The sequence below is a fragment of the Podarcis filfolensis genome (genome assembly GCF_964270895.1).
Source record: "Podarcis filfolensis genome assembly, chromosome: 4".
Taxonomy (NCBI): Eukaryota; Metazoa; Chordata; class Lepidosauria; order Squamata; family Lacertidae; genus Podarcis; species Podarcis filfolensis.
Window position 1 is genome coordinate 66,891,008 of NC_139607.1, and position 16,999 is coordinate 66,908,006.

A 16,999-nucleotide genomic window follows, 5' to 3' on the forward strand; every position below is an offset into this window, starting at 1 on the left:
CAAATACCCAGAAGAAGAAAACACCTGGATAAAAAGCGGGGCACGGGTTTCTCATTCCTGGCGGTTCCACAATAATTTCTTTCTTGTACAGCACAATGGAATAATGTAAAGATGTAGCTGTTTTGTCAACGTTATGACAGCAGCGCTAGCCTGTGAAATAATTTTATCCTTTTGACAACACAAAAATTCTGGAATGTCACCTTTATCTGAAAGCAAGTGGATCTGTCTGGAGACAAACACAATTAGAAATAAGAGCAGCAGATAAAATCACAACAGTCTCAATAGCAGCAAGAAGGACCAAAACCAGTCCAAGGTAATTAAGCTCTCATAAAAGCCTGCTGAAATAGGAGAGTTTTCAAATGGCACCAAAGATTCATCAGAGCTGGTGCCAATTGTATGCCAAGGGGGAGGGCATTTCATAGTTGGGATACCTTTGCAGAATAAGCCCACGGGTTATCAGATGTCTCTTGCATGTGAGACAATGATAAGCTAACTGAGCAAACTTCTAAAATAACAAATAGAAAAGATTTTTCAACCTGATTAAAGGACCCCTCTTGCCCACAAAACTTCCTATATATTTAAGAAATCGGGAGCAGGCTGTGGACATAGAAATTTCCTCCTACAGCTGTCCCAGATTTCTGCAGCCTTTTCCTTATAGTCTCAAGCATTGCTGAAGGACATCATCTGCATTAGCCCTAAATATTAATTTGGCTTGGCAAAATTAGAGGAAACCTCACTGGCATTAACAGTAGTGAGAGAAATGATCTCTTAACTCCCTCTGTGTTAACAAAAATGCAAAAGTATATATCTATCATTAATATCCATAAGCGATCTGTGTTAAGAAATTTTGTTCAGTCATCTTGTTATGTGTACAAGTGGCATGGGCAACAAAATGTTGCAACATATTCTTATTTCCTAACACAGGTATTCCTGCTCAGGGTGCCAGCCAGGCCCTCCTTCATCAAGCCATTCTGCAACTGCTTGCCACCATTCCATGGCTACTGAGCATGTGCAGTCCTCATAGGATTGACGTGAAGGTTCTTGGAGGGAGGGTTGCCCCAGTGGTGTGAGTATTTTTATTTGTTGCCCCTCTGCAAAATTCAGGGTTCCTACTGATCATGCTGATACTTCTCTTCAGGGCTTTTTCTTCAGCCGGAACTCAGTTCTGGCACCTCTCAGGTGGGCACCATGGCCATTATAAGAGAACAAGGGAGGCATCTGTGGGGAGTTCCAGCACCTCTTTTTCTAGAAAAATAGCACTGCTCTCCCATTTTGGTTACAACTTTGTTGGCACTCAGCACATGAGTTCGCTCTTAGAAGGAGTGACATGAATTTCCAAAAGAAAGAAGACATCCAAATGAGGTGCTGCAACAATTCTTTATTTTTTTATTTTTTCAAAAAAACCTTTACTTTTTCAAATGCTTTTTTAAAAAGTGAAGCTACTCTTTCAAAAAATGTTCTGTGTATTTCATTTTGTTTCCATCCACCAGTTCCTCTTTCAAGGTGAAACAAAAAAACATTTCATTCTGTCTGGTTTTGGAGGCAAGAGGCTTTGGAAACCAGCAGCGGCTGCAGGAAGTTCTACGGTGAGCAAATTTGATTTGTTGTGAGCGTGGCAGAGCTCTTTCACATCCCCTCACGCCTCCACTCTGGCTCACTTTCTTGAGGTAACTGAAGTGTTTCTACATGAGCCTCCACAAGCCGAATTAAGAAGCTGCTGAAACTGCACCAGAAAAACAGTTTCATCCCGACGGATCAGCTTTCTTTTCCATGATGACTATGAAGTGAAGCTACATTCCAGGCCATGTACGCAGGTAGCTTTGCAATGCGCTCCCTCTTTCTGATGCTGACACTGGAGAATACATGGGCATATGGTAAGATATGACCGTATCTATCTGAATGCCAGTGAAACGTGTGTGAAACCTTTATTTCTAAATGTTTTCAGGTGGCTAGACACAACTGTTAAGTTCAGGATACAGCTCAAATTGGGTTAAATAGTACAATAACGGGCCTTATTCTCAGCCTTAGAATATTTCACACCAGGCTTCAGCCCCAACAGAGAAGCCACTATTAATCTATATTTGAATACTATATATCTATATTGGGGCTGAAGTTTCTCTTCTTCACTGAATAATATAGTGCAAAGGGCAAATTAATATGGCTGATTGTTGATGAGATTGGAGGCCTAACAATGCTGGAAGGTTGCAGGTACCCACACTATAAAACTACTCAAGAATAAGTTTAGGTTAGAGAGAAAGCTTCTAACTATTAATCAGAGCGTAATATTCTGAAATTTTCTCTCTGCAGTTGTCTGATAAAGTGGCTGATAAATGCATCAATATTTTATTGCTTTTAATCGGTCTGGAACTCAAGGTAAAGAAGCAAAACGACTAATGTTTTACAGGAAATGCTTTGACTGTGGCAGCCATTGTACCATGCAGAGGAGAGACAAATGTTTGGAAACATCTCGTAGATACCTTCACCTTACCGCCATATGTTTTTATGGCCACTGTGAGCAGACAAATGGGAGCTTGTCTTTCCTGGAACATTACTTATTTATTTTAAACATTTTATAGAGCACTTTATCTTCAATGAATAATAAAACGTTAGAACATGCGAAATGGCTCTCTACCACCAAAGGTTGTTCTGTGGTGTAGGTGGGTATAGTGTTGGACTATGATCAGGGAGACCCAGGTTCAAATCCTCCCACTGGTGTCGCCCGCTGGGTGTCAGTGATCATGGGTGAGCCAGTCACTATCTTACAGCCTAACCCTACATGAAAGCGTTGTTGCGAAGGGAAAATGGAGACAGGGAAAATTATGCATGCTGCCTTGAGCAACTTGGAGGAAATGTAGGACACAAATACAGCAAATAAATAAAGTAATGCCAGGTTGATTAACACTTTTATTTGTATTCAGCAGTGCATATTCAAGTATGAAACTACACGTTAAACCAGCAAATGTGTGTTTCTCAAAGTACCAAAGAGAAGTGTGCCCTAGTTCTTCAGTTCCCAAGATTTAAAAGAAATGTTTTTGCATCATTCTCTCTCTGTCTGTGTGTGTGTGTGTGTGCACATGCTTGCGTGCCTTTCAAATTTGCAAGTGGTCTCATACCATTTCATCCACAACTGAAGGATTTGGACTGCTGGATGTCGAAGAGTCTTTGTGAATTTTAGGAAACCAGTGGCACTCACCTTCGGGCAGCAATCGACCTCGTCACGAATTTTGTGTTTTGGAGGTTAAGTCTGTTGATGGCTACCAGCCATGATGGCTGTGCTCTGCCTTCAAGGTCAGAGACAGAAATTCCACCATTTGCTGGAAACCATAGGAGGGGAGAGTGCTTGGGTCTTGATTGTAGATTCTTCTATTCAGATATGGGGAGGGGAACAAGACTTACTTGAGGATATTGTTGTGGCTTTTAAAACGCCTCAACTTCGTAAATCAGATCAAGTTATTGAACCGCACTGTGTCATTCCATTTATGCCTACTTGACCCAGGCAACCAAACAGCAATCTCTTCTACCACTTTTTGTGGCAAACTGGCTGCAGCCTGCTACTTCCTCTTTCCTCCTAAAACCACAGATTTACATAAGCCCCACACAAGTCCTTGTTCTCAAATTTCAGTCACACACCTAGTTCCATTTCCACCTTCTGTAGCTGAAGTTGCCTTGTGGTCACTGGTCAGAAGGGGGTAGGTGAATCAGTTTCCTCATTTTTCCAATCTGAAATTTAGCTCACTGCATTAGTTCATGATGTGGTGTGTTTTTTTTAAGTCCCCATATAAATCCATCAGCATTTTAGTGCAAATTTCTCATAATATGCCCAATTTTGCCTAATGTACACATTTTTGCAAAGTAAATTTCTCCAAATAGAACACGTTTCCATGTGTTATTTTCACTGATGTATACATTCTTATGCACACTTTGCCCTGGTACAGTGGTACCTCGGGTTAAGTACTTAATTCATTCCGGAGGTCCATACTTAACCTGAAACTGTTCTTAACCTGAAGCACCACTTCAGCTAATGGGGCCTCCTGCTGCCGCTGTGCCACTGGAGCACGATTTCTGTTCTCATCCTGAAGCAAAGTTCTTAACCTGAAGCACTATTTCTGGGTTAGCGGAGTCTGTAACCTGAAGCGTATGTAACCCGAGGTACCACTGTATATGCAATTTTGCTCACATTATTTGACTGGAGAACTGTGCTGCAAAATTTGGAGAAATTTGAATTTAGGATGTTGGCTGTGTTTCAGTTTGCACGCTGTGCAAATTAGGTAGGTTCACCTTTAAATGCAAATGGAATCAAATCCCCTCCCCCATGCCTACTGCCCCATTGACCACAGTAGGCATTGAAGAAGGGCTACCATTGGTAAGGGAGCTGAAGCTGCTGGGTTTGAAGGGTGCAGCAAGTGTCCTGGTAAGCTGTGAATTCCTGGGGTTGATGGAAGTTAGCTGCACCAGCCCAAAAGCTTTCAACATGATTTTGAAATGTATACGATAGATGAGAGATGTTAGATAGATAGATAGATAGATAGATAGATAGATAGATATAGATAGAACCCCACCCATCTGCCAGGGTTTCCCCACCCACTCTGGGTGGCTCCCAACAGAATATTAAAAACACTATAAAACATCAAACATAAAAAACTTCCCTAAAGAGGGCTGCCTTCAGATGTCTTCTAATAGTCAGATAGTTGTTTATTTCCTTGACATCTGATGGGAGGGCTTTCCACAGGGTGGGCGTCACTACCGAGAAGGCCCTCTACTGGTTCCCTGTAACGTCACTTCTCGCGATCAGGGAACCGCCAGAAGGCCCTCAGAGCTGGACCTCAGTGTCCAGGCAGAATGATGAGGCTTAGCAAGAAGTAACTGTTTGGTCATCCAGACTTCTGATAACAGACTTCTGATGCTAAGGTCCAGGTTATCTGAAATACCACATTCCCTCATACAAACCTGTCCAGGCTCTGAACTCTTTGTGGGAGGTCTTTCTCTTGGTCCCACCACCCACTTGGACAGGGCCTTCATTGTGTCTGCTCCCAGACTTTGGAACTCCCTCCTTAAAGAAGTTAGATTGGTTGTGTCATTGCTGTCCTTCTGCTGGCAGGTGAAGACTTGTTCCAACAGGCCTTTGGGAACTGACTGTTTTTTTAGGAAAGGGGTGTTGTTGGGATGTGTAGTTACTGTTTATGTTTTTAACGGATCTTTTTATAGCATTTTGATTCTGTTAGTGTTTAATTACATTTTAAATAATTATCTTTTCTTTGTTTTTAAGCTTGTTCTGTTTTATCTTTGTAAGCCGCCATGAGTTCCAGTCTGGGGAAAAGGGATAGAAATAAATATACTAATAACAATAATAATAATTTATAAATATCTTGGCTGTGATTAAACCAATAACAGATGACTGATGTCAATATTTTATATCATATTAGCTTGCCAATCAGCTCTTCTCATCTAAAGGTATTGCATGGATGGGAAAACCAACAAGACGCCAATGAAATGATACCGCTAAAAATGCAAAAATATCTGAGGTGTGTCAGGCATAATTTCCACCCCACTTTTTTCTTCCAGGGAATGAAAACTGCACTATTTCTGTCCGAAGGGGAACCAACTACACGATAAATGCTGGTGTTTCATTCAGTATAAAGTGCCCAGTAATGGATTGCCAAGAGAATCTTACGATAAATTGGTACAGGAACAGTGAAATTCTGCCTCAAGGACAAAGACACAATATTCTTTGGAAAGGCCATGATTTTGTTTTGCAATTTTTGCCTATTTATAAGAATGACAGTGGACGCTATCAGTGTAGAGCTACTATGGGGGAAAGCATACTCCCAGGTCATGAAATACAAGTCATTGTACAAGGTAAGCATCATAAGCAATTCCGAGAATGAGGGCCTTTTTTCCAATTCATTGTTTGTAGCAACAGGCCTATGGGCAATTCAGTCAGCCTCCTGGTCAGTTGCCTGGTGCTTATAGCCCTGCGGTCATTTGTTTATGTTCTTGCTCTGCTCAAGAAACGCACATCAACACAGTCAAGGTTTCAACTGTACATTGGTTTTATTTCCTCTTCTCTAAGCACCTCTGGCATGCTGCAGGCTAACCCTTTCCTCTTATCTGTGTGCAGCGCTCTTTAGTACAGTATAGAAAGCCAACTGTCAAAAGGCCCATCAAAGTCCCAGCCATGTTGCATGCGCTGCCTCTCTTACAATGCTGGATCTACAAATTTTGCAATAGGCGACAGTGGTCTGCACTGCTGCCCCGCTTCTCCATCTCAGCATGTTTAGCCCAGTGGCAACAGCTGAGAAGGATGAAGAGAGTGATTTGAAATTGGAGATTGAAAGGATCAGCAGCAGGTGAGCTCTCCAAGGCATAAGGGAGGCTTGGAAATCCAGCTGAGCTTCAAAAGGAGATGGGGGCGGGTACTTGAAAATTGAGCCTTTCAACATGGAGCAGGTTTCCTGAGCCTCCGTGAATCCATCTGGTTCAGGTGGAGCCTGAATGGAGGGTATGGGAGGCTTAGAAAGGTCACCCCACACTGATACTTTGAATTTCTCTTCCCCTTTGGAGCAAGGCAAAGTTGGATAGGGGCACACACACGGGGACATACTCATGAGAAAGCCTGCAATTTGCCACCACTCCACAAGGGCATGTGCCCCCTTCTGCACAAACACCCCCAATCCAGCACTGCTCTCTTGGTCATAGAATCATAGAACAGTAGAGCTGGAACGGACAACAAGCTGAACTCTTTTGATGACACTGTGAGCCCGGGGAGGCAGCATAATCTGTACTGAAGTGTGTGACTGCTATTAGAAAAGGGGCTTGTTTCCAACTGAGTTATGCTCGGAGTAAACCCACTGAAATGAATAGACCTAAGTTTGTCATGTGCATTAAACTGTTTCTAATGATGTGTATTAAATTGTTGCAACCTGCCCTGGGACTTAGTTATGAAGGGTGCATCATCATCACCTGAAGGACTGCCTCTCCCCATATGAGGCGATTCAGACCCTGTGATCATCATCTGAGGCCCTTCTTCATGTACCTCCTACATGAGAGGTCCAGAGGGTGGCAACACAAGAACGTGCCTTTTCTGTGGTGGCTCCTCGTTTGTGGAATGCTCTCCCCAAGAAGGCTCACCTGGCGCCTTCATTACATATCTTTAGGCGCCAGGCAAAAACGTTTCTCTATAAAACAGGCCTTTGGCTGGTTAACATTCTATATCCTTTTAAACCTGTTTAGGAGAGGGGGGTTATTGCTTTGCTTTTGTTTTATTATGTATTTTGTGTTTTTCTTTTTATGTTGTGAACCACCCTGTGGTCTTCAGATGAAGGGAAGTATACAAATTTAATAAATAATAGTAGTATACATAAATGCTTTGCTTGTAAGCTGTCTTGAAGGCCGTGCATGGAGAAAAGTATATCCAGTGCTTTTTTTCTTAAAAAATGTTTAGGGGTATGCACCCCCCTGCGTCCCCCCAGAAAAAAGCACTAGGTATATCTCCCAGAATTCTTTTTGGGGGGAAGTCCTGTTTGTTTAAAGTGGTATCATAGTGATTTAAATATATGGTGTGAACGTTGGCTAAGATTTGCTCATTTGTTCCTTGCTTTGCGGTATTTCAGTTTTCCAAATCTTGATGGGGTTCATTGCAGAAAACAGTTAAACCCAAGTGCTGCAGTTACAAAATGTTCATCACACATCAAAGACATCACGGCTCCCTTATTTGCAAACAATGTGTAGAGCGGTAGCCTTATCAGTCATCTGCCAAAAAATAGGCTGTCTAGTAGTGTAAAGAAATGAAACCTGTACAGACTGCCAAACAGCCCATGTTGTAACATCTAAATGACTCAAAATGGTATTTGGACTTTCTGTGTATGTAAATTCAACAAGAGGGTCACATTGCCCAGAACTTACATTTGAGCTTAAGAAACGGCCTGTATAAAATTGAAATGCTGAAATCTTTACAAAATAAAAATCCCACAGGAGGCTGAAATACGAAACAAGCACACCTAAGGCTGTGCAACTCTTACTATAGCGCATGGGTAGGCATACTAAGGCCCGGGGGCCCGGATCCATCCCAATCGCCTTCTAAATCTGGCCCACAGATGGTCCAGGAATCAGTGTGTTTTTACATGAGTAGAATGTGTCCTTTTATTTAAAATGCATCTCTGGGTTATTTGTGGGGCATAGGAGTTCATTTTTTTTTTCTTCCTTCAAAATATAGTCTGGCCCCCCCACAATGTCTGAGGGACAGTGGACCAGCTCCCTGCTGAAAAAGTTTACTGACCCCTGCTATAGCTGATCTCAAATTGACTTACCTTAGTTTCAGTTCTCTAAGGGTTGAGTTAAATGTGACTTTTGACGCACATAGTTGGGATACTGTACTTCTCTCTCTAAAAAAACCACACAAAAACCTAAAAATAGTCATAAGCCCCATCCCAACAACATCTGCATCAAAACTGAAGAAAGGGGAAGTTTATCCAACTTCTCCCCCATGATGTTTCCCTACTGAAAATTATCTCTCTCCCAAACTGTTAATTCACCCCAATGTTGCTAGCTGATGCAAAGAGCTATTTCAGGGAGGCAATGGAAGGATGGCACAGGTAATGCCATTGTGTGGCACATGAGGAGAGGTCAATACTCTCCAACCCTGCCACTTTTCCAGCCAGAATTAACACCTGCTCCCTCACCCCACCCTTATGACTGCTATTAGTTTGTTTTATGCAAGAAAGAAAAAAGAGAATCTCAAGCAAAGAATTCACAGATAAGTTTAATATCAGGTTTACTTTGAGGCTGAGTTTCAAGTCTCTACTTGTACTCTATAAAACTGCTTCCCTCCATGCACCCAAACACTTGGACGGGTGTGTGTGGGGGGGGGTGTTTCACATGATCCTCCTCCCAAGTATTGAAAGTGAATGGGGGCTGAGTGAGCTAGCCCACCCCCTGCTGCTGTTGTGCCCAGTGGAAATGAGCCAGTGTGGTATAGTGGTTAAGAGCAGTGGACTCGTAATCTGGCGAACCGGGTTCGATTCCCCGCTCCTCCACATGCAGCTGCTGGGTGACCTTGGGCTAGTCACACTTCTCTGAAGTCTCTCAGCCCCACTCACCTCACAGAGTGTTTGTTGTGGGGGAGGAAGGGAAAGGAGATTGTTAGCCGATAAAGCGGGATATCAAATCTAAAGTCTTCTTCTACTTCCTGTCATCCATCCTTTTGAAGTGTGTCTCTGAGTAAGAGAGAACCCTGACTAGGTCATGGCTCCCCTCCTCATGGAGTTCTATGCATGTACTGTATATTGGTCTGCTTGTAGAGGCTCTTCTGACATGCTCCAAATGCAGAGATGGTGTGTCGGCGGCTACCCAGCATGCAGTTCCATGACACACCCATCCTTTCAACTGGGGCTCAGGGCAACTAGGGCTCTAATAACAGGTTGAAGGAGCTATTTTGGTAATGAAAACAGTATGGGGGGAAAGCGTGAAATGTTTCCCCCTCCAGGGATCCTCCTCCTTGCTGAGTTCAACAATAGCTACATTGAGACTGCGGAGGAAGATGATGGGCTGTGCCACCCCGGAGTGAATGTTAGTAAGAAGGCAGGCAGGCATGAACTGGAGGAGAGCAAACTCAGATTATTGGGGCAGTGCCTCATTTGCCCTTATTTGACTCATTTCAGCATCTTCTGCCCTCCTCTACAAAAACACTGATGAATTCTGGATCCTCCTGCCTACGCTGTAGTTTGACCCTCATTATAGCCTCTCTGGCTTTCTAGATTGCATTAAGAACATTTAGAGATCATAATGTATTGTCAATGACCCTTGTGAAACCATTCTGGATCAAGCAGATTACTTCTGTTAGGAAGCATGCTATTTTTATTTTTATTGACTTTTGAATGCTCTTTCTCTTTCTGAGAATGCTTACTTTTAAACAGTGTTTAACTTTTACCATATGGGTTATTTCACCCCTGTTAAGTTAACTGATGGTGAATTCTGCTTTGGTAGGGGGCTGAGGGGAGATTTTAACTGCTCAGCTCATTGTATTTGCTTAATGATTAATAATTGCATTGCTATATTGAAATATAACATTATGTTGCTTTGGCATTAGGACAATAGCAAATGTAAATAGTAATTATAGCAACAACAACAATAATAATAACAGATCACAATAAAATAACAGAATCTGAAAATGCTACTGCAGAAGATAATGAAGCAGCTGGAAAGGACATGAAGCTGATTATTTATTTCCTGTCATTCCTGGGACCACTGTGCCTCTTCATTTTGAGCTGCTTGGGCCTGCTGTGCTGCATAAGGAAGCATCAAGGTGAATTCTCTCAAGATCTCTCTAGTTTCCCCCTCTTTTCCCTGAGCTGTCTCACTTCTGCTACTCAAATATCTTTTCATTTCTCATATTACCAGGGCTGAACCTACCCACAGGCAGAGTGAGGCAGTTGAGTTTGAGTGTTACAGAACTGCAGCAAATGGCTACTTCTAAATTTATTATGATCATATTTTATTCTTGGGGCAAGGTGTTTGTGGGGGGTTTCTGCCTTATGGGTCAAAATAAGTTGACCAATCTCGGGAACCACTATGTGCCTTGAGCGGGATGGGGGGGAAGTGGCGCCACCCCCATTTCTGTTCTACCTGAGGATAAAAAAAAAGTGTATTGGGACCGCTTCTGTGACTATCTTCCAAAACTCATAGTCTTGGATAAAAGCTACTTATTTCAAATATTTATTGCCTGACTTTCATTATAACAGCAAAGCAGTTTTGACCTATCCATAAAATTTGGCAAGGATTTCCTTGATCCCCTTTTTATGAGACAGGGCATTTTCACAAGCTGCGTTCTTGTTTTTGTACAATGAATATGATGAACTATCCAAATGTTGTTCCATCAATAGCTGGTGTTTTCCTTTTCCTTTTCAGTGAACAGCAATAAGGGCCCATCAATCTCGCAAAGTGAAATGAATGTGGTAGGTTTCTTCACTGATGAGCCTGGTATTGAATTTCCAAGTATGGTACTTAAATGCCCATAAGCCCCTTTCAGGCATTCCGTCCCTGTGTACAGTAATCACATGAGCTGAGGCCATGGAGAAGTGTGTGCTAGCTTTCCCCTACCTCCCTAATCATCACCCACCTCCCTCCATGAGTTGCAGGGTGACTGTGTCAAGCCTCCTGGACCCATGGAAAATATTGGTTCTAAAATGCACGGAGAGCCCCACAAGTACAGGAGGCTCCCTGATTCACATGGATACCACCATGAGGTGAGAATAATGAGAAGGGGTGAAGCTTGGGTGCTCATCCCTACAATCCCCATGAGTCAAACCATTGGTCCATTGAGCTCAGTGTTGTCTGCATTGAGTGGCAATAGCTCTCCAGGATTTTGGGCAGGATTCTTCCCAAGTCCTACCTGGAGATGTCAAGAATTGAAGCTGGAATCTTCTATGGGCAAAGCAGATGTTCTACCATGGAGCTACAGCTCGAATTCCTGGAGAGGGCTAATGTGTTATGTTCCAACCCCTTCAAGATACATATAAAAACCTTCACCTCACGGACTTTGCCACTTAAAGGAAGCAATTTTCATTCATGAACACAGGAAGAAAGCTCAGCCTTCAACTTAAGTGGTGTTTAGTTGTGTTTTAAATGCTAGCCATCAGTGACATTGCACCTTACTGAACTACATGGACAAATTCTGCCTCCCAAGTTGCTAATAACCTTAACCAGATAGTGTGAAACAACATAGGAAAGAAGGGAGGGAGAAATATGGGCAAATGTTCTTAGTTTTGTGCAAAGCTGGGTTTTTTGCTCCAAAGTTCAGCTTTTTCTAGACTCAGAAGAGGTCCAAATGAGGCATCATGACTTTAGCCTTTGCATGGCTGATCTTTCTTTTGGGAGCACAGACTCCCAATTCGAGTTTTCCTGCCATTGCATTGGGAACGGGACTATGTTTGGGACAAAGGACTAACACTCCTCTTCTACATGCAATCCCAATCTAGCTCACCCTGATCACTACCACACTATTTTTTAAAAAATCAACCATTTGATTTTTTAGCAAGTACTGAAGACATGAATAGTGCCACATCTCATTTGTGTCTAACGTCACATCAAAACAATACATAATCTGATGAGTGTCAACTGCACTTCTTTTAATCCAGGTGCCTTCGATGTTATCCTGGGTATTAAAATTTAAAATGGCTTCTCCAACATGCTACCCTGCTAATGTTGTTGGACTCCAACTCCCATCAGCCCCAGCAGACATGGCCAATGCTCAGGGATGATGGGAGTTGCAGCCCAACAAGGTCTGGAGGGTCAGGGATGGGAGAAACCTGTGATTTTAATGGAGGCTTGAAAAGCGACGTCTTCCCTGATGTTTGAGCTGTCCACGTCTGACATGGTTGTTGTCTTTGCTAGCTAGATATGTGATTAAGATACCGCACTCTTTCATGAATCTATTGTACTCTTGTTTCCCCCACAGCTTAATAGCAATGCAGATGCCCAGTGCAGCAATGTCTCCCATACTATACCTGCACTTCATCAAGCTGCTGAGCCTTATGTGCTGCAATTTCCAGATGATGATCCCATCTACGGCAATCAATGCAATTGCTGGAATGCCACCAGGGCACCACCCAAGCCTACTTGTGATGAATGTGTCTCCAATACCCAGCAACTCTTACCTCAAAAGAAGGAAGCCCTTATTTATGCAACACTGAGCTATGGGGAACCTGTTCAGAGACATGAGCATTCTGCTGAGACGGAATTTACAGAATATGCTGCCATTGGACTGAATCACTAAATGTGGACAACCGCTCATTGTTTAGCATCATATAGCTTCTTCCACTGTGACTCTGCAAGCTTTCTCACCAGCTTCACTCTGATAATTGCTTAGTGCATGGGTATCACACCATCTATTTCCACTAGGAGCATGTGCTCATTCATTGATGCTATTTATTATTTTGGGGTTGTTAAAATGACTCTCATGCTGATGTTATCTATTCTGTTTTCATAAGCTGCTCTGCAAGTCCTAGTTTCCAGAAACCTTGATCTAATCAAACCACATTACAGTTGGTTGCATAAGCAGCCTAGCTGTTTATTACTAAATCCCTTCAGCAAAGAGAGACAAATCCTGTAAGCAAATCCCCATCACTACCTAGCTTTCCATAGAATTGGATGGTGAAATCTTAGGAATACTACAACAAAAAGAAAAGAAAAAATATTCTGAGAAACTGTCAACTTTTGTTTGCACTTCCAGTTTACTAAAAGACTGCAGGAGATAAGGGGCCCATCCAGACTTGCATTTCCCCCGCTGCTTTCCGCCACTAAAACCCAATCTTTACCACTGAATCGAAGTAATAAGGTTTTCTCTGGATTTATGTTTGTTCTGAATTAGGGCTAAAGAGCAGTTTTTCCAGGGGAAAGTGGCAGAACAAAGACAAAACTGCTTGGACTCATGCCAGGAGAAGCTTTCTAGGCATGGGGCAGGCAGAAGTGTGGACATGCCCTCTCAAAGCACTTCAAAATAGTTGCTATTTTCGGGTGGGATTCAACCACATGCCAACAAATTCAGGTCATGCAGTTAAAATGATTTGGAGCTTCTGCATAACAAACTCCCTTCCCCCAAAGACTGGACTTCTTGCAATAAGGGAAGTGACAGGGAAATTCATTGGAAAGTGTCCACATCATCAAACTTCCTTGCAAATGAGAATAAATGCTCATTCAATAGCCAGTGTCATCTAATCTCCCTGCCAACAAGTTGGGACGAATGCCCAATAATCTGGTCATCTGGAAGTGTGCTCAGTGAGTAGAATGAATGTATACGTTTTCTATTGACTGAAAGCCAAATTAGCAGAACTTTAATCATGTATTTCATTGATCTCATCCTCAACTAGGGATATCCCAAGTCAGAATATTAAGCAAAAGAATTTTGAGGCTAAATGAACCAATTACTGTATAGATTATAGTAATTATCTCCACTAGGAATGAACTGGAAAAGAACTAGATGTGTACAATAAATTATGGTTGATAGATAAATGATTGCTGCTCACTGTCGCTGCAGATGCTGAAATGGCTGCCAGCATAGTCCACAATGCAGGATGCAGGTGGCGCTGTGGGTTAAACCACAGAGCCTAGGACTTGCCGATCAGAAGGTCGGCGGTTCGAATCCCTGCGACGGGGTGAGCTCCCGTTGTTCAGTCCCAGCTCCTGCCCACCTAGCAGTTTGAAAGCACGTCAAAGTGCAAGTAGATAAATAGGTACCACTCCAGCGGGAAGGTAAACGGCGTTTCCGTGCGCTGCTCTGGTTCGCCAGAAGCGGCTTAGTCATGCTGGCCACATGACCCGGAAGCTGTCTGCAGACAAACGCCGGCTCCCTCGGCCAATAAAGCGAGATGAGCGCCGCAACCCCAGAGTAGGTCACGACTGGACCTAATGGTCAGGGGTCCCTTTACCTTTACCTTTATAGTCCACAAACTGGCTTAAAAGGTGGTGGGGTGAGGAAATTCATGGAGGTTAGGGCTATCACATGTTCACAGTTCACAGTTCCTTTCATGCTCAGTTTATAAGTATTTGAATACAAGCTGCTGAGGAACAAAAGCAGGATAGCACTCATATATCAAGCTTGTAGACATCTCCAGAGATATCTTATTGGCTACTGTGGCAAACTAGGATTCTAGACTTGGCCTTTGATCTGAACCAGCAGGAACCTTCTTATCTTCTCTTTGTTTATTTAATAATGGCATTTCATTCCTGTTTGATCCAATGTCCGTGTAAGGTGGCCATATGGAGATGGCAGGGCTCCTGCACCTTTAACAGTTTGTGTAGAAAAGGGAATTGCAGTAGGCTTCACTTTCCAGGGGGACACGGGTGGCGCTGTGGGTAAAACCTCAGTGCCTAGGACTTGCCGATCGCATGGTCGGCGGTTCAAATCCCCGCGGCGGGGTGAGCTCCCATCTTTCGGTCCCAGCTCCTGCCCACCTAGCAGTTCGAAAGCACCCCTAAGTGCAAGTAGATAAATAGGTACCGCTTTATAGCGGGAAGGTAAACGGCGTTTCCGTGTGCTGCGCTGGTGCCGGCTCGCCAGAGCAGCTTCGTCACGCTGGCCACGTGACCCGGAAGTGTCTCCGGACAGCGCTGGCCCCCGGCCTCTTAAGTGAGATGGGCGCACAACCCTAGAGTCGGACACGACTGGCCCGTACGGGCAGGGGTAACTTTACCTTTACCTTCACTTTCCAGGAGGAGCCCTCTGTGCTTCTTCATTCAGCCAGCCAATGTCCAACGCAACCTATCTCTATAAAGCCCAAGGAAGGAAGCAACCATCAATAATAAGAAAGCTGAATGAGATAAAATCAAGAAGTGGGATCATAAAACCAGCAGCAAAAGTCAAGCAGGAGAAAATAAAAGGGTGCTTAGCTGGAGCACAAAGGGGGACTCTGGGAAGGACATTCCCCTTGAAAAGATCCAGTACCCAGTTCCCACCTGCCTAATCTCTGGCAGATTACTGAAGCAGAAGGATGCCAGTACCTGAATCTCTGCTTTGACATACTGTGAATAGAGGGATGAAAAAGGAAAACTCAAGAAATCATTTCAGAACTCTATCAGCTAAAAGTGCCCACAGTGTCTCTCAGAAAGTAGAAGAACCCAAGGATTGAAAGTATTGGCTTAATGAACACGTTGCTCCCCTTTTGATATGAAAGACACAATATGTGAGAAAAACAGGAAGCGCTTTAGCATCTCGCAACCAAGCACACTGACTGCAGAGGAAAGAGTGCTGTGTATAGATAAGAGTGGGTTCATGACGTTGATGAAAGGATGTGAAAGTGCATGCAGCTCAGATCAGATATAATTTTGGGTGGAATAAAATGAAAAATGATAAGGCAATGTATGATTGTGATGGTGGCTTCCTCCTGGGGGAAGAATATATATATATATATATATATATATATATATATATATATATGCCATTCATATTCAGTGACGTCTAAAAGGTCAGCCATGCCCCACCAGTTAGTCACTGGCTGCCGGCATTGGAACTTTGAGTCACCTCAAAGGCACAGGGCAATGGATGAGTTGACAGGTAAACATCAGATAGAATGACAAAGTATCAGTGAGTCCCCTTTTTAAAAAAACACAGTGATGATTCTCATGCTTTACCAATCCAAAATTGAAGGTCTGGGGTAGATTAAGAATAATGACTGACTGAAGTTTTGCATTTGATTCAAAAGAAACAATTATCCGAAGCACTTAACAAACTATCATATCTATGCTGAAGAGGACAACAGTTGGTTAGATTTGGTGATTCCGGTCCAACTTTTAAAATGACACTTCCTGGCTGCCAGTAGGTCATAAACTGTTGCCGTCCACCAGAGGGTCGTTGATGACGTTCCTTTCTTTGCAAGGCACCAATTCCTCCCGCACAGGCCAGTCCTTCTTCGTGTAATGCTGAGCACGGTCCCTACTATCCCACATGCACAGAAAACATGGGTGCTTGGTGAAGCCAGACTGTTGTCCCAACAAAAAGTTCACCATCTTCAGGTCAACACAAATAAACCACTTATGCTGATCATAACCAAGCACATACTTCACCACTTCATAGTTCTCCTTCAGTGTAGTTGAGTGAGCCAGGGGTATAGAGGCAAACTGGTTGCCGTTGTGTAGCAGAACACATTTCAGTGATCGCTTTCTGCTGTCAATGAACAGTCTCCAATCTTTGGGTTCATACTGTTGCACTCCAAGCTTGAGCAGAAGCTGCGCAATATCTGCACAGTACACCAAGTCCTTCTCTTCCGAGAAAAAACGGAGGTACTCTTGATGCCTGTTGCAGAAGAAGCTGATGCGAGCACTGTCAGAGAGGAGGTTTTTTTCCTTCAATCTGGATGCCAACAGTTCGGCAGAGTCCTTTGACAAGCTGAGGTCGCGAACTAGATCATTCAACTCTTTTTGGGAAAATGGACATGGAGCATCATCTTCAAGAACCACTTCTTCTTCTTCATGTCCTTCAACACTGGAGGCATCTTCGTCACTAATGTCA

At 43.2% G+C, this 16,999-nt stretch overlaps 1 protein-coding gene and 1 long non-coding RNA gene across 4 annotated transcripts; one reads left to right on the top strand and one right to left on the bottom strand.

The window, feature by feature from the left end:
* The first annotated feature begins 1,577 nt into the window (after window positions 1-1,577).
* On the top strand, window positions 1,578-12,774 carry BTLA (B and T lymphocyte associated). 3 transcript variants are annotated; one of them, XM_083611734.1, is made up of 5 exons: window positions 1,578-1,874; window positions 5,563-5,856; window positions 10,139-10,300; window positions 10,903-10,949; window positions 12,452-12,774. In XM_083611734.1, exons 1-5 carry the CDS (start codon window positions 1,805-1,807, stop codon window positions 12,767-12,769), a joined length of 891 nt encoding a protein of 296 aa, XP_083467860.1. In that variant the 5' UTR covers window positions 1,578-1,804; the 3' UTR covers window positions 12,770-12,774. The 3 variants fall into 3 exon arrangements, with proteins under 3 accessions (XP_083467860.1, XP_083467861.1, XP_083467862.1); XM_083611735.1 differs by having other exon boundaries at window positions 10,157-10,300; XM_083611736.1 differs by having other exon boundaries at window positions 10,178-10,300.
* A 1,656-nt stretch (window positions 12,775-14,430) lies between these two features.
* LOC310761634 lies at window positions 14,431-16,319 on the bottom strand. Its single transcript, XR_014547607.1, has 3 exons — window positions 15,192-16,319; window positions 14,562-14,812; window positions 14,431-14,522 (listed from the first exon to the last, which is right to left on the bottom strand). It is a non-coding gene; the product is annotated as an uncharacterized lncRNA (long non-coding RNA).
* Between the last annotated feature and the right edge of the window lie 680 nt (window positions 16,320-16,999).